General features: G+C 41.0%; 1 protein-coding gene and 1 long non-coding RNA gene across 2 annotated transcripts; both read right to left on the bottom strand.

The window, feature by feature from the left end:
* Positions 1-551: 551 nt before the first annotated feature.
* Positions 552-4748, bottom strand: tmed9 (transmembrane p24 trafficking protein 9). The gene is made up of 5 exons (XM_012834432.3): positions 4547-4748; positions 3738-3838; positions 3508-3633; positions 2744-2890; positions 552-2283 (listed from the first exon to the last, which is right to left on the bottom strand). The coding sequence occupies exons 1-5, from the start codon at positions 4692-4694 to the stop codon at positions 2134-2136; spliced, it is 672 nt and encodes a 223-aa protein (XP_012689886.1). The 5' UTR covers positions 4695-4748; the 3' UTR covers positions 552-2133.
* A 16782-nt stretch (positions 4749-21530) lies between these two features.
* On the bottom strand, positions 21531-22000 carry LOC116225254. Its single transcript, XR_004166005.1, has 3 exons — positions 21941-22000; positions 21771-21809; positions 21531-21571 (listed from the first exon to the last, which is right to left on the bottom strand). It is a non-coding gene; the product is annotated as an uncharacterized LOC116225254 (long non-coding RNA).
* Positions 22001-24627: the final 2627 nt, after the last annotated feature.

The following is a 24627-nucleotide window of genomic DNA, read 5'->3' as shown; positions in this document are numbered from 1 at the left end:
TGCCATACCCTCCCCCCACAATAACGTAGTCTTAAGCCATGGGGGTACGATGCTGTCCATGTCTCTCAAAATGGTTTAGCCCCCCCTTACATCAGTTGCATCATATTATTGTTTAAGCATGCAAAACAACGATCTTTCATGTAATATAAAGGACATGTTATGAAAACTAATTTATGATCATATTTTCCTCTAAAAGAAATGATAAAACAAGGTGGCATTGACTTAAACTGAAGGGGGGGGGGTCCTCTGATGAGTCTGCTAGCCTATTAGCAATCACTTCTCAGATCTGACCTGTTGACTGAAATTGTGGCATGATTGACATAATCTTTAATCACACCTGTACATATGTAGTAGCTTCCAATATCCCACAGACCGTGTAATACACTCTGGTCTGCGCCCTGTGAACTATACCGCTAGTGTGAGATGAAGCATATCTACAAACGACTGTACCTTCTCTACTGACATCTGGTGATTGAAAGTGGTATTACGTACGGTTCCTTTGTTCCGTAGTAGACTACAGGTTCAGAAGACTGGGCTCAAGATACAAAAACCAAAGGAGACAAATCTTTTATTTCCATTTTTTTTGAGTGCAATTACAAAGATGTTTTGCTGCAAATATCATTACCTCTCACCCACGGTATTTAGAAAATAAAAAGCCTCAGCCCAATGACTCAAACTGTCTTTGAAAGTCTACTAAGATGTGATACAAACAACCAGATGTTTAAAAAAAAAAAAGGATGGAATCAGTGAGCATCAGCCACCCATTAGCATTTTCAGTGCCACTTTAACAGTAGTTCAAAGGATATGACCACGTTGCTGGAAAAAGGTGTACGACCAAATGAATGAAAATTGCACTACACAGACATGCTTTTTCTCACATTGTTGTTGGGATGTTGCGTCCTTCCATGGCAAACACTAGGACCAAAGTCCCCATTCCCTGAACACTTGTGTTCTGAACAGTCCGTACAAAAATGACTACCTGAGCGTTTGCACAAGGAAAGTTTAGCGATCTGTTAGAAAAATACATTCCTGAAACTCAGCTCATGATTGTTATACTGTTTCATAAACACATGTAGCATACGCAACTACTGTTTTTTTTGTCTGGGTTTCCTTCCATAAGTAAACAAAAAAAGGCCCGTTATGACAAACATCAAGAATGCCATGGAAGAGGGATACCTTCAAATTGACTTACAACATTATGCAACACACAGTTGGAGGGGGGTATCATACATGAGAAGTACAAAATATATTTGTACTTCAGACACCTTACTGTACAAAGTGTTTTTATAGCACTGAAATTCCAAACCCGAGCTGGTTGCCACCTTCAGATAGATGCTAAATATATCTAATTTCTCCAAGAACTTGCCAAGGATGTAGATAGCTTGTGTCCGTTTGCAGAATGTGCAACAAAAAGAAATTTGAAAACAAAACCATATCCAAAAACATACATTCATTTCTACACAAACAAAACCTTAAATATCATCTACAGTAACAAACCATTGCAAGCAAACTACCAAACACACAACATATTTGGGTGAAAGGTGTGTGTGTGTAAGCTAGTTTACCATCCAGTTTCAGAGCTGTTAGTCCACATGGCAAACGTCTAGTATGCACAAAAAAAAAAAAAAAAAAAGGGGGCAAAATCCTTTTCAATTTGAGGAACTGAAACGGATATAATTACTTTACCTCTGAGGTTGAAAAATGATTGAAACTAACTGAGAATGGTTAATGTAAGGGCAGTGGTTTTAACCCTTTCAAGACACTGAAAGACCAGGTTTGAACAGATCCTCAATGACCGCGGTAACTCAAATGAGGTCAACATTGGATTGGCGTCAAATAAAATGTTACTTCAGACAACCAAGCATTTAAAATGCATCTTAAGCACGGTCAAGATTCATGTTGAGAGGGAGGGTAATAAAATTAAGTTGAAAAAACAAATCTCAAAGCAATTAAAAATGAACACGTGGGGTAGGGGACTTGTGTTGAAACCAAATGCATCCACCAGCTTGTGCTCTGGCATTTTAGGAAATATCACCAAAACCATTGTCTGCATACTGCATTCACTGTACAATGTACAAGCATATTCTTTCAAGGACATACAAGGACAAAAAAAAAAACCTGCACACACACGCACTACACTAATTTTTTAGCCTCGAAGAAACTTTTGAGATGCCTCATCTGCCAGAAGCCAATAGCCACCAGGATCAACGTCTGGACAATGGACCACCACAGCACTCTCTGATTGGTGCTCTCGCTGGTCTGCCGGAAGCGCTCCTCACGATACTGCGGGGGAACCACAGGACAAAACAAATCACTCAGACATCCCTTGAGAAATTAAATAGGCTACTTCTTAGTAGTCAATTTTCCAACTTCTGACTATAGTAATATAATAGCAGCTGCAGTTTATATGACACACGTCTTCTCTGTCATAATCAACTATTCACTACACCTCATTGATTGGTGAGTATAAGGATGTGCCATAAATCTATTGCGCAATTGTCAGTATGGAATCAGATATGAAATCATTCACAAGCAAAACAAATAACCAATTCATATAAAGTACACTAGTGTGGACACTGTTACGTATGATTTCATCTAGTTTATGAGTTAATCTAGTTACCAATGATCAACTTTCATATGTATGGCAGTACATTGCATCTTCAAGGTATCTAACATGTCGGGAAGTTATACGTCAGGAGTCCATGGAATTAAGTGCAAGCACTTGACATGACGGAGGACTTGCCCGCTGATAGTTCTGCTCCTTCTGAACCTGATCCACCTGCTCCACCAGCTGACGGACCCTTAGCTGGAGCTCAGTCAGCTTGTCTTTGGCTGCGATTTCTGCATAGTTGTTGGTGTGCTCGCCAACCTGAATGTCCAGGTGAACTCTCTGGAGTGGAGGAAAGAGGCACGTATGATCAAAGACAGAACCGAATGAAAGGGCAGTGCTGTGAGTGAGGGGAGGTAAACAACATAACCCACAGTCTCCAGTTGTTGAGGGGAGTGATGGTGCGTTCCAGTTACCTTGGAAGTCTGAACTGAGAATGACGTCACAACCAAGTGGACCGTGTTCCAGTAACAAAATGCAATAACAGTTGTTAGCAATAATGCTTTTGTGCATACAAACACCGTAGCAACATGTCCACAGATAGAAGTGGGACAGTACTGTGTGTGCGACTAATTTAATGAGACACAAACAAGACAGAAGTGCTAACAATGTAGATGTGCGGGGGCTGCCATCTTGGATTCTGAAGTCGGGGTTAATGAAGTGTGTCAGACTTTCAGAGTTAAAATGCCAACTTGAGGAGGCGCTCCTTTTGAAATTTCCAACTTGGAAAATTCAGACTTCCGAGGGCAACTGGAATGCACCACAAGCCTCATAAAGTTGAGCTGTGAGTCAAATACTACTGCAAAGCACTATGAGGCCACATATGCAGTCTCAGACACCAAAACCATAGAGGTGCAGGGTATGGCAGGGTTAGACTCTTAATATGTACATATACTTACTAGCATCCCACCAGCAAAGAGGGAGAACTTGGAGGAATTAGAATGAAGGCAGATCTGGTGTTCACCAGGGGTGTGAGAGGTAAATGTGAACCTGCCCTCTGACCCGTACTGACGAGACAGGATCACCTACAGAAACACACACACCACATTAACATACACCATATTTAATTTCATGTACGGATATACACAACAGACATGACATTTTAATGTCGATTTTACAACCAGTTTACCTTCTCGTCTGGGTCCTTCACTTCAACAAACATGCCAAGTCCTTGAGTGGCAGGCATGTACTCCTCCTTCATTTTGTCATACAGCTGTACACGATAGTTTCCTGGAAGGGCGAGCAATAACAATATAGGTGACGCCAGATGGCAACTCCATGCAGCATGTAATGTTCAGAAAAATGACAGTCCAGAAAAATCAGGAAAAAGAAAAATGACAAATCAGCTAGCCTACTTGCGATTACCTAGTTGCAAAACACTCGACTAAGTCGTTTACAAAGCCGACAATTAGCAAGTCAAGTCGCCATCAAAAATGCTTTGTAATTCTGACTGATGAAACATATTACACAAGGCGGCTAGCAAACAGCAACGCTAGCTACTTGACCAGGAAGACAAGCAACATCAATTCATCTTGCAAGCAGTTTAAGCATCTGGGTTAAGTGACAGGAATTAGCTTGCTAGATTGCTGGGCTAACTGACATGAACTTTTCGTGTTAAAAGTAAACAGCGAACACCTACAAGGGATTACTTGTCGCCTGTTCACTTAGCAAATGTCACTAACGTTACCCTTACCTGTGGGACATAGTTTTTTTGAGTGAATTGCAATGACTTTGAAATCCTTCTACTCTGAAATGCAGTTCAACTAATGATGGTTAGCCAACAAGCTCGCTAGCAGGCTAGGTGACGTACACTACCGTCTAGTTATCGTGCAGCCAGTTCTAGAAAGTCGCTAGCCGAGCTAACCGCTAACTACCCATGTTTCAACGACTGGCTAGCAAGCTAGCAAGGAAAACTCAGCCTGAAACAATGATACATACCAATAATCATAGTTTCGTCTGGAATTTCCTCTATGAAACATTTTTTCTCCGTTTCCCCGATGTGAAAGTATAAAGCGGAGACGAAACTGTTGAAAAAGTTCAGAAGCAAAACCGTGTACAAAGTGAGCTGCATCCTGGCTGCCACCATCTTGCCACTAACACTACCGGTAGACCTACATAGAGACTGCGCAAGGTTTCCAGTGCCACGTAACCTTTTAGCTTAACATCGTCCAATCAAAAGACGAATTGCATAGTCTTGGGAAATACACTTAACATTGCAATTGCCTTTATAATGCCATTTGTATTTTAACTGAATATACACACCTATCCATTGGGTAGTTGTCTTTACAATACACATACAACCAAGTTATGTATTCGATGTTGAATCTGAAGCGTCTGTAGGCAAACCAATTGTCATACAGTCCAACCCATTAAGTCACCCTGGAATTTGCAGCATATGTTTAAATCTAGATTATGATTGTGCTTTGATGTTTTTGCTGGGTTCCAGTTTTTCTAAGAATATGAATCATTAGATTTAAAATGAATGGCGACACGCTGAAACTTAAGACCCCTCTCTATAGTCTTTGGTCAGCACTATCTTAATGATAACCATGATGGATTGTTTGTTACATGTAGAATTAGAAACAAATGTATGCCTGGTATTGTTTCTAATTCTACATGTAACAAACAATCCATTTTTGCTTCATTTGTGCACACAAAGACCTATAAGCTCCACCGTCAATCATCAACAGCAAAGAACAGAGGGGCAAGGCTTTGCATAGTTTTTTAGCTAATTGACAGATCAGGTGATGTATTTACTTACCTTCCCAACATAAGTATTTTTTGCTTTTGCTTTGTTTATAAAATTATGTTTCAGTCTTGTTAGTCTACTTCAGTATAAAGACCATAATAATATAAATACAATAATAGTATGAATACAATAATTTAACTTTTATGATGTGCACAAGTATGCTGAACTACAGAGGAAAACCATATTTTGGTTTCGATCTTCAATAGGCTACAGTGGAACAGCCCAAGGTCAGCGCATGCAATATGTTCTGTTTTAAGTGGTGGGTATGATATGCTGTATGGAGTATAGTGGGTAACGGTAACTGTATTTGTTCTTGTTGGCCAGAGAGAGAAGAGTGGCTATAGACTCTTACAGTCAGGCTGACCTGCTAATAAGAGAGGAGTGGGTGTTGTATGGTGCATGTGTTGTGTTATTTTGTTTATTATCGTTGTGTCTGATCCATTCAACTGAATAAAGTGGATATGGCTGCCACTAATTTTAGAAAAGGGTTAAACATCTTATTTTACGTTTCCTTTCCCTCTCTTTCGTGGACTAATCCACCAGCAGCTGGATTAAAGTCATTAAAAAGAAGAGAAAACAGAGTCAGTCTTGTTTTTGCATGCCTGCATTTGAAATATATTTGTCTGTCAGTGACAGGATGTGGTAGACTGAACACAGTCTGTCTTCATCCTAAAAAGAAACAATAAAATGGCTGACGGAAAAAAATCCTGACTGTAATGCATGCTTGGCTCAGAGCATGGTGACATACATAGTGTTTGCAGCTCAGGCGATTATATATTGGTGCCAAAACTGAGCACCTTGAAAAAATATGACAGAGGTCAGAGGTCATTTTCAAACTTCTTTGGTTGAAGAAGCTAGCATAGCACTGGCCACTGAAATGATTGGGAGTGGTAAGCTGTCACCCTCGTCAGGGGAGTATTCTAATATGGTTTGGAGGCAAACCTGGGTAAGTTATAAACCTCCTAGTTAGAATACCTCCCCAGACCTATATAATACCTCCAGCGACCATGACAGAAACAGAGGCATGGCATTATGGGAACAACTGTAATCTGTGTCCATTCCCAGCTACTACTTGGATGACGCTAACGCCTGGAATACTCAGATCATAAACGGGTGGAGTAAGCCGGACACGAAGATCCCATTGGATTTATAAGGCTATCAAGCAAACGAGAGGTGTTTACATCCTCACCCAGTTAAAGATTAATTGAAGGGGGACGTATGGTGTCACCCCAATTATCCAGCAACATTACGTCTTTTGTCTCACAAAGGCAGACCTTTATCACACTATATATAACAGGCTGCAGAGTGCAGGTAAACTTCATTCATTCCATGGATCTGGTGTACTGACAGACTCAGAGGGCATTGGAGTACCCCTGGGGGGTTTGAGTTGATCAGAAAGTGCTTCCAGGTTGGGTTTATGCACTGAAAATATGCTCCTGTCCCTCAAATAGTGTGAGTCCACTACTGACTTAGAGTACAGGCAGGGTATAGGTAGGGTACATCAAGTCACTTACACACTGAGATATGCATGTGGAATCTTTTCTTGTGTATGACCGAAGTTATTCTCTTTGCTAAACTGCTTCCCTTCTCTTCCATACAGTAGGACCACTGCCTGCAAATGCTGAAGGCTGTGATTACATTGTTCCTCACCATTATAACCTGTAATTAAAAAAACGTAAACATTAACATATCATTTAAAGACAGTCTTCCAGCTAAAATGCACATACCTTCTAAGTCAGATGTAAGATATAAAAAAAACTCATCTCATAGAAGCACGTTTTATTTTTAAGTTTAATGTGTGAAATTTTGAAAGTGTACTACAAAACCCTCCCCCCCAAAAAAACACCACCTCAGCCCCCTAGATGGCAGCATTGCCCAAACTAGATCCAAAATGTACAAACAACAAAACACAAATAATTAATTTAATTAAGAAAAAGAAAATGCTCTCAAACATCTCAAATGCAGGTTCGACAAAGTTAATTCACTAACTTGAATAAATATTAATGTGCTATGCTATTATTGCAGGAATGGGTTTCTTTTGATTGTAATCTTTACACTTCAAGTGTAAAAAAAAGCAATTTTAGAGAAAAATAATACAAAACATATTCAATAACCAGTCTGCACAAGTAGTAGCATGTAGCACCTATTTGACTTTAAGGTTTCCTGGGTCATCAAATAATATTTAATCTAAATAATTAAAATCTACAGTAAATAATGAGACAGTGATCATCTATTTCTGAGATCGAGAGATGAAGGTGGAGCTCACAATTATAATCCAATACAGTTTTAACTGGGAATACACAAACAAGCAAGGTGCACTATTCCACTACATAAAGTAACAAAAACTGCTGCACAACCAAAGACTTTCTTTTCAAAAGGTCATGTATTTGTGGAGCCAGTGTGTTGAAGCCATTTCTGTGGAAATAATAGTTTTGAATAATAATTGTAAATTGAGAATTTAAGATTGAATAGTGTTTATGAGAACTATAAGAAATTGTGTTGCATGTGTAATGTAGAAATGAAAAATATTGATAGTTTACCAGTGACGCTAAGAATAACGTAATTTGATTGGCTGTTTGATTTGATATGAAAGAACAAGAAACACCGCGAAGCAGTCAGAAGCTATCGGACCAACACAGTATTTTTACCTACACTAATGCCAGTTAACCTGTTAGAAAAGTATTATCCTGAATTTTTATGCTGTATTATTTAAATAATTTTAAGTAAACTTCTAAACGAAGAATTTCGGATTACAGACTTTTGTTTCTGAACTTTGGTGTCGAGTAAGAAAGAACTTTGAGGTCCTAATGGGCTAAGCTAGGCTGCACCCATACAGTGCTTTGATGATTTGGAGGCCCTACCGTTCAGCTTGTTCTTTTCTCAGTTCATTTTTTTTTTTGCAGTGTTGTTACCATTTAAACTTATAGGCAGTGTCCACCCTGCTATGCCGTTTGCTGCTGAGACCTCAGTGTGGGAGGTTGATAGTGTACTGTCGTGGTGTATCGTGCCAGATACCCTACACCTCGATACTCATACCTACAGGAAGAAGGCCTGAAAAACGTGCCATTCATCAACGACAGAGCCAAAATGGAGGACATCTACTCCAAAAAGACAGAGAGCTAGTGCAGTCTGTGTTACAGGGGGACACTCTGTCTTCATCCTGGTCGATAGCAAGGCCGGGAAATCTCTCACAGCTCCTGTGTACATAATAATAATAATAATAATGTATTTTATTTGTAATGCACTCTTCATTCAAAAGAATCTCAGAGTGCCAACATATTAAAAACTAACTATAATAATACAATAAAATAAAAATGAATTAACATAAGCATAATAGAAAACTTTTTAACATTTTAACATACGATTTAACACAAGGCCAGAAATGCCTTCCTGAATAAAAATGTTTTTAGTCCAGCTTTAAAGGAGTCCAGCGTCTGCGTTGCCCTTAGGTGGTCAGGGAGGCTGTTCCATAAGCGTGGCGCTGCCGAGCAAAAGGCCCGGTCGCCCATGGTGCGGAGCTTTGTTTTGGGGACGCGGAGGAGCGAGCTGTTTGAAGACCTGAGGGTGCAGGTGGAGGTTTGGGGAGTAATTAATTCTTGCAGGTAGGGAGGTGCATGCCCATTTATGCATGTATGGGTGAGTATAAGGACTTTGTAGTCAATCCGGAAAGAGACAGGGAGCCAGTGTAGTGAGTGTAATATTGGTGTTATGTGCACATATTTCCGGACCCTCATCAGGATCCTGCCAGCGCTGTTTTGGATGTATTGCAGCTTCTGGATGTTCTTGCCAGTGATCCCATAGAAAAGCGAATTACAATAGTCCAGTCTTATATAAAGGCGAATAGTCCAGTCTTATATAAAGGCGATAAAGGCGTGGACAAGCTTCTCTGCATCTGATAGGGTTAAAGTGGGGCGGAGTTTGGAGATGTTTCTTAGATGATAAAAGGAGGTTTTGCACAGGTGTTTTATATGGTCATTAAATGTCAGGTGAGGGTCAAACCTAACTCCGAGATTAGTGACTGTGGAGGAGAGGGGGATGACCTGGCTGTCGAAGGTGAGATGAGTTAAGGAGGATGACTGCACCTGGTGTGGAGTGCCAACAAGAAGGGCTTCGGTTTTGCTACTGTTTAGCTGGAGAGTCTGATAGTCCAATGGTGGTGTGGAGGCGCTCTAGGAGGATAGTGTGGTCCACTGTGTCAAATGCAGCAGTCAGGTCCAGGAGGATGAGGAGTGAGGGTGATCCTGCATTGGCTGTCATCAGCAGGTCATTCGTCACCCTGAGCAAAGCTGTTTCTGTGCTGTGGGCTGAACGAAATCCTGATTGAAATTTTTCAAACAAGTTGTTGTGTTTGAGGTGGTCCTGAAGTTGAGAAGCAACTACCTTCTCTAACACCTTGGACAGGAAGGCAAGGTTTGAGATAGGCCTGTAGTTGCCTAGAACCTCCGGGTCCAGGGTGGGTTTCTTGAGAAGGGGACGGATGACAGCAACCTTGAGAGCAGGTGGGACATAGCCAGACTGAAGGGAAAGGTTAACAACTTTGGTGATGAAAGGACTGAGAGTGGGGATGTGTGACTTGAGCAGAGCAGTGGGAATAGGGTCCAGGGTACAGGTACAGGATTTCATTTTTCTGAGGATTTCCTCAACATGGCTCTCCCGAACCTCAGCGAGATGTAGAGGAGACAGGACACTTGCAGATAAGGTGTTGGTGGCAGATGGAGAGCTGGACATCAGAGAGCGAATGTTGTTGACCTTGGATCTGAAAAAGTCAATGAAGCTGTTGCATTGCTCCTCTGTAGCCTCAGTTGAAGAGGATGGTTCTGGCTTCAGGAGATGGTTTATGGCATGACTAAATGGCTGCTATCGTACTGTATACATCAGAAATACTAGATTGATGTTAATCTTCTGCAAAAGGACATCTAGTGGTGATTTTGATATAAAGTACTTATGAGCGGCTTAATGTATTAAAATTCTGAAATAGCTTACAAAGTACAGTCTGACTCCCACCTAGGCCTGTCTGACCACCTCTCGCTGTTCCTGTACCCCTCATACCAACAAAGAATAAAAGCGACAAGGCCTGCCACCAAGTCCATAACAGTGTGGAATGAGGATGCCATCCCTCAGCTGCAGGACTGTTTTGACAGCACGGACTGGACAATATTTAACAGACTGGAAGCTCCTGTTGACCCAAAAAGGGCACTGGAGGAATACACATCTTCAGTTATGGACTACATCAACTTCTGCGTGAACAATGTCACAAGAAGGAGGACTGTGAGAGTGTTCCCCAACCAAAAGCCATGGATGTGCAGAGAGGTGCGTACACTATTAAAGGCCAGAGACGCAGCCTACAGATCAGGTGATGCACCAGCGTACAGCGTAGCCAGGGCAGCACTGAGGAGAGGCATAAAATCTGCAAAAGCCAAGCACAGACAACGTGTTGAGCAACTTTTCCACACTCACACCAATCCGAGACAAGTATGGGAGGGAATAAGGGCAATCTCGGACTACAAAGGGACTGCGTCATCCCCCCCGTCCAGCTGTGCTACCCTGTCTGAAGAGCTGAATCAGTTCTATGCACGGTTCGACAGGGACAACACTGGTCAGCTGCCTCTGCCCCTACCCTCTGACGCTGCTGCACCCACTCTGAGCCCCCACGAGGTCAGACTCTGCTTGAAAACCATCAACCCCAGGAAAGCGGCAGGACCAGATGGTGTGGCAGGCCGCGTACTAAGGAATTGCGGGGACCAGCTGACAGAGGTTTTTACAGACATTTTTAACCGCTCTCTAGCCCTTTCTCATGTCCCCCCATGTTTCAAAGCATCAACCATCATACCTGTGCCAAAAAAGACTGCGGTCACATGCCTGAACGACTATAGGCCAGTGGCTCTCACCCCCATACCTGCTAAATGTTTGGAAAGGCTGGTCATGAAACACATAAGAGGCATCACACCAGCTTCCTTTGACCAACACCAATTTGCCTACAAAGCGAACAGATCTACAGAGGATGCAGTAGCCCTGCTGCTTCACACTGCACTGGAGCACCTGGAGCTAAAGAACACTTACATCCGTATTCTATTTATAGACTACAGTTCTGCTTTCAATACGATCCTTCCAGGCAAACTCATCTCCAAACTTCAGGACTTAAACCTCAGTGCTACACTGTGTAACTGGGTATTGGACTTCCTGACCAATCGCACACAGAGAGTACAACTGGGGAAGCACCACTCTTCGAATTTGACCATCAGCACTGGCGCCCCACAAGGTTGCGTGCTCAGCCCACTATTATACACTCTCTACACCCATGACTGTACTCCCTCCTGCCCATCCAACTACATCTTTAAATTTGCAGATGACACAACAATGCTTGGCCTCATCTCCAACAACAATGAGGCTGCCTACAGGCAAGAAGTGGGAAACCTGGCAGCCTGGTGTTCTGAGCACAACCTCAGTCTCAACTTAAAGAAAACAAAAGAGATGATCATTGACTTCCGGAAGTCTGCTCAGCACAATCACCATCTCCCACTCTACATCAACGGGGAAGAGGTTGAGCGAGTCACCTCTTTTAAGTTTCTGGGTCTAACGCTGACGGAGGAGTTGTCCTGGGAAAACAACACAGCTTCCGTCTTGGGGAAAGCCCAGCAACGCCTCTTCTACCTCCGGAAGTTGAGGAAAGAACACCTTCCTCAGAGACTACTGAGCAACTTCTACCGCTGCGCTATAGAGAGTGTGCTGACATACTGCCTGAACGTATGGTTCTCCAGCTGCACAAAGGCGGAGCAGGCAGCCATCCAGAGGCTGATTAAAACAGCAGGCAGGATCATCGGAGCAGAGCTGCCCGACATCTATTCCATCTCCTCCTTCCGATGCCTGCAGCGTTCAAATCGCATCCTCACGGACCCTTCCCACCCTGCCCATTATCTGTTCCCGCTACTCCCGTCAGGGAAAAGGTTCAGATCAACAAAAGCGCGCACCTCCAGAATGGCAAAGAGCTTTTACCCTCGTGCAATAAGGCTTCTCAACAGCTCACCCAAAACCAACCCACCTCCCCCCCGGCCCGGCCCGGCCCGCCCTCATAGACTGCACTCTTAACACTCCACCCTGCAACTATTGATGCACCTCAATGTATATATTTCTTTTTTTAATTTACTCAGGGAAATTTATTTATCTATTCATTGATTGTTATTTATTATTATTTAGCTGTGGCAGTTAATGTCCACAGCAATTTAAATTTTTAGCTGTCTGTTGCTGCCTCTACTGTCTCGTTGTTTTTGTGACAATGACAAATAAAGTACTTTGAACTTTGAACTTTGAGGAAAGTGAACCCCAGCAAAAGTAGAAGTAGGCAGAAAAGGGGACACCCGGCATGTGCAACCAGTACTGGCAAATGGGGCAAAACGCAGGATTGGAGATTGCTGGCTGATGTCAAAAAGCAAATTAGTAGAATAACGATATTCTTTGAAGATGCAAATAAGGAAGCCTTTGAAAGGAAGAAGCTGAAGTATGCAGACCTATAGCGGTCAAGGAAACGGGGTTGGCAAGGACACACAAGACCGGTGGAGACCGAAGTTGGAGGCTTCTGTTGGATTTTGGTTTTCAAGGACAGTCACTCAAAGAACTCCCTAATCCGGTCGTAATCCCGGGGGGGCTTTTTTAATTTTGGACCTTAAAAGGAAAGGAATATTTTGTACCATTTTTTACCAAGCAATTATTTTACCATTGCTTCTCTACTGTAATTGGACCTCCTTTGACCAGTCTCACTCTGTTTTTCTTTCATCCTGATACTAAAACATCTCACATCACTGAATACTACTAATTAAACTAAAGATAGTGAATATGCTCAAGAGGTTTACTGTAAAAGAGGGACCGTTTGGTAATGCTTTACTAAGACTCTGAAGCACTGTCAGCAATGCAACATAATCTTAGCCATTATTGCTCAGAGGGTTACCGTCAGCCGCCCAGCGCCTCTGTTTTGACTAATCTACAACTGGATTGAATGGGTTGAATGAGTTATCGTTCAACATACACGCATGCATTCATTCATCACTCATGGGAAAACAGCTGCCATGACAATTACCAACAACTGCAGAACGACCCTGTTACATCTTTGGGCTCTGAATGGCATGATTGTTACGAATGGTGGGTGTTGTGCAGGACTCAATAGCACGACTCAGCACAGGGGTAGATTTAAAGGGTGAAACGTTTTACTAGCCGGGTTCGGTACACAGGTAGGCAGTCCAACAATTGCAAACAAAACCAAACAGGGAATAGGCAGGAGAATAGTTGTAGGGCAGGCAGAGGTCAGAAGCACGAGTAATCACTTTAACAAGGAGGAAGCGCTAAACGCTAGAAACACGAGGAACAGTGGGAAAAAAAAAAAAAAAAACAAGGAACATACCATATAACAATAATTTACGAAGACACAACGAGAAACAAGAAAACAAGGACTATATATACACAGGCAACAGATAACGAGGGACAGGTGAGAACAATCAAGGCGGGGCAGACAAAGACACAGGTGGACTAAACAAGGGGAATTAACAGGACACAGGTGAAACCAATAATACAAACAAACCGGGAGATTGGGAACATGTGAGGGGTGGAGACACGGACAACAACAAGAGGGCACATGGCATAGACAAACAAACATAGGAAAGCACATGGCGGGAACAAGGAACCACAAGGACAAGACAAGGGAACACACATGTGACAACACAAGGGAGACAAACTCAGAAATTACACACAGACAGAACACAGACCTTACAATGATGGCTATTGACAACATCTGCCCTGTGACATGTTCTTGTGACTAGGTTGTTACTATGTAATTATTAAAGATAGATAGATCAAAAACAGTGTTTCAGTCATGGACCACCTGAATGTACATTTCCATAATCAAACCAAATGTCAAACTGTTGTTGTATGTCAGCGTGTGTGAGCTGTCTTTACATGAAGACATGAAGGTGTGCAGAAAGACAGATAGATAGATAGATAGATAGATAGATAGATAGATAGATAGATAGATAGACAGACAGATAGACAGATAGACAGACACAGTAGTGAGTAAGTCGGTATATCGACCAACACTCCAGCGAACCACCGCTGTTCAGCAAGGGCTCGCATTGTTCTTTTTTAAACCCAGCCCAGAACAGCGTGTGCGAGAACGAGAACCACACCGTCTAGTGCAGGAACAGAAAATGTGGTCACAAGTATCGAGACTCGTCACAGAGGAAATGCTACCGGGTGGGTGGTTAAAGGCTCTGTTAAGAAAACAACTTTTTGTAACTATAGGGACAAGCATATACTGTAGAATTACACCAGGTTATTTTTACATAGTTAATAGAATGTTAGTAGAATAAATCTCTGTATAAATCTCTCTTTTTACTACTTTTACTGCTAGTTAAGGGAGTAGTGCAGAGCCTATACTAATGCAGGACATTTTTACAGAGTTACTACGATGTTAAAAGATTCCTCTTTTGATCTCCCATTTACCTTTCAGAGATAGCATCATCTTCAGAAATGAAACACTATTGCCTTTTTCCCAACTGAATACATTTATTAAAAATTGACCCAGAGCATAATCATCATAAGATTCATGTGTTGTTTAATTAATATACAAACAAGAGAAGTTTTATAAACATGTGTGTTTGTCAGTCAGTGCACCAATCCCACATCCCTTAGGCTTGAGGTCCTGTGCCCGTAATTCCAAACTCAACTGGGTCAACATCCTGACCTCGCCGGTATGTGAGAAGCACAGATGTGTATAAAATACAGAGTACCTCTGCCTAATCCACTGAATCATCATTTCATCTAAAGTATTAACATATAATCAAATTAACATGTAAATTGCACTTGTATGATTTATTGCGTATTCACACATTCATATGTTCGGGTGGTGAAAATGAGAAATCATGGCAAATCATTACACAACAAAGTTCGCATTGATCAAGGAGCTTTCAAATAACATGATAACAAACTGTTACACTGCATTTTCAGAATAGAAACAAAAACTACTGAAGAACAATTGAATACAGTGGCTCTGGTTTCTTTTTCTTTCTTTTCTTCGACACTGTGGCATAAGGTCTTGCGGCTCCTTCATCAGGGGCTCCGTCTGGAAATCCACAAAACAAACACGTTTGCACAGAGGGTGAAGGAGTTTGCAAATCAGGATTAAATAATTAATAATGAATGACAATAATTAATAATCCAATGAATCTCATATTAATTTGTATTTTGCCTCTTAATTAGACTTAAGTTGGGATGTAAAGGGTCTGTGGTTAAGTGTCCTGCCATCTGGAATACTGTGTCCTAGGGATAGCAGGAGGTGTGATGGCATAGGCGTCTTTCACCTCTTATCTCAGGTCATATCAGAGTGTCATTTTATTCCTTTTACCCCCATCCCCATGATACAGGCCTCTAAAACATTTTCTCACATGTATTTAAACTTGGACTGTTTCAGTGTCTAACCACAGGCCAGGTGAATCTTCTGAGCAAAACCTTCAACTCTTCCTTGAGGTGCATCATTGCAAGAATAAAGTCTGTTTCCTGATTGATCATTCTCCATCTGAGTCTCAACCTATCCGTGGTATTAGGAAAAACTACCAACAAGGGCAAGTGTGTTATAAGTTATCTAGCATGCACGCATGTCAAACAAGTATTGGCCTATCTCTGGCCCCGCCTTAGTCTATTAATGTCAGAAGACGTAGGGACTATCAGAGAGGTGAATGAAGAGGTCTGCGTGTGGTTACATGCACTGACTGCACACCCAAACGAGCCCCTGGGCTGCAGGGTTGTGTGCATACAAGTGTAGTTATTTACATAGCTATAGCTTTCGGGTCACACTATATTTGGATGGTGCCCTTTAGACTATGAACAGATGCTCAGATTATAAACACACTCTGTGAACTATCTGAAACTCTGTTAACTACAATTGATGGCTAAGGTTAGGGTTACAGGTTGGGTTTGGTTAAGGTTATGTTCAATAAACAATTAGAACGACTGAAATTGAATTTCAACAAACCATCTGTAAAGTCTTTGCGATAGATAGATAGATAGATAGATACAGAGATAGATAGATAGATAGATGGACAGATAGATAGATATATAGATACAGAGATAGATAGATAGATATATAGATAGATAGATCAAAAACACAGTGTTTCAGTCATGAAGCACCTGAATGCACATTTCCATAATCAAACCAAATGTCAAACTGTTGTATAGGTCAGTTGTTAGATGTGATGACATGGCACACAAGGATTTATGAAAGTGAAGGCAAACTTCAATGCCAACTTCTGTCTTTCGGTAGTGACCGCATATGATCAAACAGCATTATCTGGGCCCGTGATAGATAGGGATGCCTCTTTTAAAACATCCCATGCTGGGATTGAAGGATCTTAGTGTTTTATTTCCTGACATTGCTTACACTATTTTATGTTATGAAAAATGTTTCCACCAGTTAGACATAATATACTTGAATGACCAAAACAACCTGATACATTGTACAGAGTGATAGAGAAGAAGGGGAAGAGAGGATCCTCAAGCTCGAAGATAGTAGACGCAGAAAAGACCAAACACTCTAAAGTCTTTGGTTTTATACCTCAAGACCCATTGCTATGCATGAAGCCAATACATTAAAGCCCCTGATTCCCTAAGATAACATTCTCTCCCCAACAACCCCTTCATTGGTCATTCACAAGGGGACGGAGATACAGCCTTTCAACATTGACCTACCATCAATAATGATGTTATATGTCTTTTTGACAGCTTTTATTGTGATTTTCTGCCTAAGTAAAAAAATATTTTGAGAAAAACACCATTTACACTGCTGGGTGCGGAAGGACGGCGACGGCGAGCAAAACCCCCCCTTTACATTCCAGGGGTGTAGATGGTATTTTTTTTTACAGCGCCACCTATCGTTTAGGACAAGACTGCAGCGAGTCACACGAGCACCAAGCCTGAGCATCAAAGGTTTTGGCGCTGTGTTGATGTCACTATTGGCGCGCGCAATGACCAATCCGTGAAGCATACCAGCACCTTTACTGTCGGTTTCCACGCTCTGACAAATTGAAGTAGTGTATGATAGGCCGTATCAATTGATTTGTTTGATATTCAAATGTAGGCAGGGCCCGAGCCTTACTGGCACGACCGGTTCCGTGGCCCACGCTCATGGCCAAACAGCAGAGATCTGAATGTCCATTTTCTGGATTTCATTCTCAGAATTCAAGATCAATTTATAATTTATAATTTCGTCTTACCTCATCTTGCATATATCCTGGTATTAGCCAATTTCTGTGTGAAAAAGAAAGTTTAACTGTTACTTTACCTGCTCCAGTTTTCCCTGCCATAGTTTGCGAGGGAATAGTCAAGTAATGACCCTATTAATTCCTTTAACGCTGAAACACTCCAAGCAGACTGTTTAATGCAGAAGATTGACATTACCATGTCATAAACATGTCATGGAAGATGACATATACTCTTGAAATCTTTATGATGGCTCTCATTATATGTGAAGCTTTGCATATAACTGGATTATATGAAATGCAATTTGGATTTATTGACAATAATATAGTAATATGCACCTTCTATATACACCAACTATTTTATTTTACCAGGCAGTGACTGTCCCTTGAAAAGGAGGTGTCATACGTGTGGGGGGGCCATGCTACCTCCTGTCTATCCATCCACCAATCCTAACATGTTGCAAGTGAGTGAATTGCCTGCAATATTTCTCTGTAAATCGACCCGCATTGCCAGTGATTTTACTTCACTTTCACAGTTTGCTTTCTTTTCAGTGTGCAAGGGCACAGTTTGCGCTCTTTTCAGTTTGCAAGTGCACAGTTAACGCTCTTTTCAGTGTGCAAGTGCACAGTTTACGTTGTTCTCAGTTTGCAAGTGCACAGTTAACGCTCTTTTCAGTGTGCAAGTGCACAGTTTACGCTCTTCTCAGTGTGCAAGTGCACAGTTTGCGGCCTTTTCATTCTTGTGGAACCTCATCAAACTTGCAGCAAGTGAGGTTGGCCAATGGCAACATTTTGGAGGCGGGTACAAAGGCAAGAAAAGTTGTACAGACAGAGCTCAATATAGTTGATGAGTAGCTTCTAAATTTATTTTTTCAAGTTGTCTAGTCTTTCACCTATCTTGTACCTTGGCATATTAGGAGCCCCCCCCCCCCCCCTTTTTTTCTGGTGGACTCACCCTGATAGGTATCGTTGACATAGTCGTCAGAATCATCGGCAGAATTATCACTCCATTCAGTGGGGCCCCTGAAGAAAAAAGAAAACATGGTGAAGACAACAAGTATGTTGACTTCATCCATACAATCAAACAGAAATCCAAGTTACAACATGACAAAAAAATCAAAGAGAAAGGAAATGAAGAAGAAGAAAACACTTTACATGTCCTCTCCTTGATTGAGATTTTGTTGTCTGTCACACATCCCTACAGGGTGACAAACATATGGGAATGACAAAACAGAGGAGTATGAGATGCTAATTGGCAATGTCAGAAATAGAAATAGAAATAGAAATGTGACCAGCGTACCCGTATCAGTCCTGTCCACAGCAGGCTCTTCACTTGTTGCCTCAAGTGATCTGGAACGTATTAACAATATGTAACCATGACAACAATACACAAAGACCAGTTACAGCACAAACAACAAAGAATCATGTGTTGCAGAGAGAGACTTATGTCATGATGAGTGTGTTACCGTCCATGTGCAGGCAGTCCTGTGAACACATATATTTCAGGGTTAAAAAGATTTAATTAGATTAGACTGGATTCAACTTCTATGTCATTGGGTACAGTAGGTGTAAAGCCAATGAAATACAGTTAGCATCTGACCAGAAGTACAAAAGTTAAGAAAGCTAGTAATAGTAAAGTAATAGACAGTACTACAGCATAAATAAAGATATATCTTACAATATGTACAGGCCATGAATGGTAGAGTACAACATCTATAGATTATTATATAAGCATATTATATATAAAAGAAGTAAAACAAAGGGCTGCAGGTATAGAGAGAGTAGTCTTTCTTAGCCAGAAGTATATAAACATACATCTATATTACGTTAATGTCTGGTGAAAACCACAGGGGAATATGATCTAAATGTTGGTGTGACTGATAAAACCATCAGTGGCCTTTGAAAGTTGTAAACCAATGTCAGTGAAGGGGGATTGAAAATATTTGTCTAAGAGCATGGTGTCTAAAAGTGAAGTAAAAGTTAAAAAAGTGAAGTGGTCACTGACGGGTGCGGTCCTTACCTGTGTTAGCCAAATCTAGACAATGCTGCTCAGTTGTGCTCTGTGGAGATCTGGGACATACAACATCACGAATTAAAGGTACAGGGTTTTTTGTTAAGTTTTTAATGGCATCTAGTGCCATCTTGAGCTGGTATTTTGGTTAGTCTGTTCTACAGCTGTAGAAACATGGCAGACTCTGTGGAAGAGGACCTGCTTCCTATGTAAATACAAAGGGCTCATGCTAAGCTAACGAAAACAAAAAGATTCATAGTTACAGGTAATTCATACACTAATGAGCACAGGGGTTGGGTTTGGTTAAGCTAAGCAGACTATCCAAATAAGGTGTTACTGAATTAGCAATATTTGTCGCTAACAGTAGGACGAGGTCAATAGGAGGGCAAGAAGAGAGAATAAAATCTGAATGTGATGAAATGTGACATGATGACACTGTCTTACTTCCATCGCCTGAATGTCCCTGTGAACACAAAAGTCAAAGTGTCAAATAGGGTATTTGCAGATGGCACCAGTGAGAATTGTGAGAACAGGCACTGAAACAAGGAACTATGTTTAGTGGTACCTTTCTTCCACATCAGTAAAATCAGCAGCGCAAGAAGGAGCAGGGGGATTAGCAGAAACTGAGCGGCCATCATTATGCAACCGGATGGGGCGGCAGGTGACTCTTCATTTGGTTTCCCTGTTTTTAAATTGAACAAACATTTGCTTTTTTGTGTGAGCATCAAAAGTAAAGCTTTATTTGACATATTCAAAGTGTAACAGGGTGTGAATACTAAAATGTTTGTTGCAAAGCTTAGGTAATGTAGAAGGTGCAGATCAACTTTTAAAAACATCAACATATTTTAACATCAAATGAGGTGGAATAAGGAATAACATATAAGAGTGGTGTATACTTTGGTGTAGGATTTGCTTTAAGATACAGAGCTTGCAGAGGCACTGCCTGTAAGAATTGTATACTCTGCATGTACTCACATATTAGCCTTCTCATAATAAACACTACAACACATGTCCCACACAGCCTACTGTCTAACTTTAGTTTGAGGCATGGTGTTAATATTTTTGCAATTCTTACCGTAAACCTGCAGGAAGACTGAATTCCCTCCACACATGTCCAACTCTGTTGCAGCAAGCGGTCGCTCTGATACCACACAGCTATAGTTGCCCGAGTCTCTCTCCTGGACTCCTATTAGATGGAAACTAGCCTGTTTCTGCTGAGAATTCCACATTTCAATGTCAACGATGGTTTGATTCCTCCAGAGGAATGCCAAAAGGAGGCCTGTGTCTGGGGCATCTTCTGAGGTGCAGTTGAAATCCACATCTGTCCCTGATCTCACAGATGTTTCACCAGCTATCACTGCTGGGTATACTCTATCTACACAGACAGACATGAGACCATTATTCAATGATTTATGATTCATACTCCACTGAAACATTTGATTCTCTATGTGCATTTGTACTGTATATCAAACATCCAACCACGTGTAATATTCATATCATACAACTGAGTTTGATAAAAAAAAGGATCCAAGTATGTGTAATATTCATATTATACAACTTTAATTGATTTAAAAAAATGATATCCAAACATGTGTAATATTCATATTATTCAACTGTGATTGATTACAAACATGATAGTGCACTGATGTGAACAGAGCTCTTACCAATCACTTGGATGAAGATGGAATTCTCTCCATCTCCTTTCACCTCACTGACATTCTGTTCTGTTCTGGAGGACAGACAACTGTAGTTTCCTGTATGTTCCTTAGTGGCACTTTTCATTAGGAAAGAGGAGTCTTGACTTTTGGTCTGGGACATCTCTATGGCGACTCCATTCTTGCAGAGGTAAACAAAGCGTTTTTCCCCTTCATTCTTCGTTCCAAATGTGCTGCACTTCAGCTCAAAACATTCCCCCACTTTAACATGAGAATGTCCAAAAACGCGTGCAGGATATACCGGATCTCTAGCTGCATGTACAATAAAATATTATAAATACATATTTTAAAATATTATATATACGGATTTATATGGTCTTGACATTTCACACATGTGCATCCACAATAAAATATTATGTATACTTATTTAAAATATTAAAAATACGTATTTATATGGTCTTGACATTTCACAGATTTTCTTTTCTTTTTCATAATATTAAATATTACACACCTGTAACTGTGGAATGCTCCTCAGTCGCAGTAATTACAACTGTAGAAAAGGATGAATAAACAAATGAATGCAAATATATAAAATCAATAGTTCACTCCCATGAAATGGCATTTATTAATATTTTTTATTATCAGTAAATAAAGACTAATACCTGATGAGTATTCACTTACCAAGAATAATTAGTAGGATAATCATCGCACAACTTGTGAGAGCTAAGCCTGTAGACAGTAAATCAATTGTTGCTCAGGCTAAACTTAGAGATGGCAGTTCTTGAAATAATGTGTATGAGGTTCTGGGGCTTTCTGACGTATTTGGTATGAACTTTCTGTTTAACAGCATTTCCTGTTTTTGCTGCTGCTGCCTTTTTTTCTCCCTCAGCGATAAGAACACATTGATACTTTAAATGCAGTCTGTTTAGTCCATTGCCATTTAGGCCATTGCTGTTTAGGCCATTGCTGTTTAGTCCATTGCACTTGCTGTAAGAAACGAAACAAGGACATAGTCCATCTCTCATTCAGTAATGAACTTCACCTTCTCAATGCAGATCATCTGATGGCATCTAAATGTGTTTCTCAAAGTCAGCATAGAAGGTCAATTTCACAATTGTGTAGAAGTGTACTCAGAAGTTAGAAACCGCATTTAGAAAAGCATTCCACTCAATCCCTCTCATGTAATGTGTTGTGGTTACAGTAAATTCCTCTCCCTCTTTGGTCTTTGAGGCGCTTTGTTGATGTAAACCACAAGGTGGCAGAATTTGCAAATTTGCAGTCCTTGTATGTGGACAAGCCACAATTGGCAAACCGCTGATACTGGGTTTTTAGCGGCTTTGTTCTACCAGTGGGTAGCACTAACAAGGAAACCCACGTTTTCAGTGATTATGTTAGGGATGTATAGTCCGGCGCTCCTAGGCCTACCGAAAAATAAATCCTGACAGGAGCCCAACGCGTCGGACTATCCATTATCCCGCTTATTACACGGCTATTTGCCAGAACGAAAGAAGACGTTCCTCCAGAATACCTGTTTTTAATGATTTTTTTTTGCCGTTTTCGTGATTACCGCTATCAAAAAATTGTTCTTCACGCAAGTTGAACTTTAAAGTTTCAGGTGTTGCGTTGAAACCTGCTGACTTCAATTTACAATGACTTTCCGTTACGTTAAATGACCGGACTACTTGCGGAATAATATGAAAGATGTGAATTAGAAGCACAAAACTCATTGCCAATGACAGCGGTCATTCATTTATCCCAGCAGTCAATATGAAGAAATATCAGAACTCCGTACGTTGGGGTGGCCCATTCAAATCAATATAACTTTATAATGCAATCAATGCAACATTCTGAGGAGCCGTATAATAATAAAACAAATATGTATGCATTTTTTTAATACAAATATAACTTTGTACAAATTCATGGGATATGTTGCTGATGTTAAATTACTTTGTGTTGTTTAATCAACTGTTGTCTATTTGTTGTTTGTATTTCTTTACACTGGCTCAAGATCAGCTGGATATACTGTGAGATGCAGTATCATAGCTCTGCCACTTTATCATAAATCAATAAATATTTTTTGCTGAAATGGAAGGATACACCAAAACAACCCTCATGAAAGACTTTTAATTTTGTCGACTTGACACTGAGCAATCTTATCTGTACCCGTCACAAATGATTATTCCAATGTACAGAATAGCTCACAACAATTTACCACAAACAAATGCTACCGTACAGACAGAGACAACTGTTGACGCAAGCAGTAGCTGAATTGGATAGGGTGAGTTATTTAGACTGTAGATACAGTAGGCACCAAAAATGTGAAGCAAAGTGAACTGTTAGCTTTAAGACCGTCACTCTTTAAACCTTCCCTATGGGCAGCAGTTTGATGGAGGCACTCCTGCCTCGCTAGTCTTTGCAGTTTAACAAAGCAGAGTGACCGTAACAGAGAAGAGAGGTAGTAGTCCCATTGAGGTTTTCAAAACCTTTGTGATGTAAATACATTGATACTTTAAATGGAGTCTGCTTCAGTCCATTGCACTTTCTGTAAGCTGCGGTTGAGGCTGAACAAGGCCTGGTCAAGTAATAAAAAAACAACTGTTTCCAGATCAGTCGGATGATGGCTCTATGGCCTGGCCTGGCCTTTGCTCAGTGCAAGCGTATAGCTTTGATTGAGATGGCGAAAGAGTCTGGGTCACATGTCCTCCGCAAGGAGAAGGGGCTGCGGGAAGAGGCCTGTTGTTCCCAGAATGCACACCAGGATGAAGACCCACAGGAATATCCTGTCAATCACCATGGCAACGTACTTCCAGTCATCCTGAACTTTTTGTTGAGAGAGAAGAAGACAGACAGGTAAAGAGAGACATGCATGAGATGCTGTGTGAAATGCATCAGCCAATCATTATGTGCCCTTTTCATCACAGTGCTACTGCAGTTTGATACCAACTCACAACAGGACAATAACCATCCCACACAATGAATGGCCAAAACAGCAGAGATCTGAATGTTCATTTTCTGGATTTAATCATTCTTAGAGTGAATTTCGTCTTACCTCGTCATTGTATTTATCCTGGTAGACATTTTCTGTGTGAAAAAGAAAGTTAAACTGTAACTTTATCTGCTCCATTTTTCCCTCTCATAGTTTGCGAAGGAATAGCCCAGTAATGACCCCATTCATTCCTTTAACACTGAAACACTCCAAGCAGACTGTTTAATGTGAGCAGCTGCATGGGTGACAAACATATGGGAATGAAAAAAACAGAAGAGTATGAGATGCTAATTGACAATATCAGAAACAGAAATAGAAATAGAAATGTGACCAGCGTACCCGTATCAGTCCTGTCCACAGCAGGCTCTTCACTAGTTGCCTC

Source organism: Clupea harengus, chromosome 20, assembly GCF_900700415.2.
Source record: "Clupea harengus chromosome 20, Ch_v2.0.2, whole genome shotgun sequence".
Lineage (NCBI taxonomy): Eukaryota > Metazoa > Chordata > Actinopteri > Clupeiformes > Clupeidae > Clupea > Clupea harengus.
Note: the sequence above shows the minus strand (reverse complement) of the source record. Positions and strands in the feature narration are given on the sequence as shown.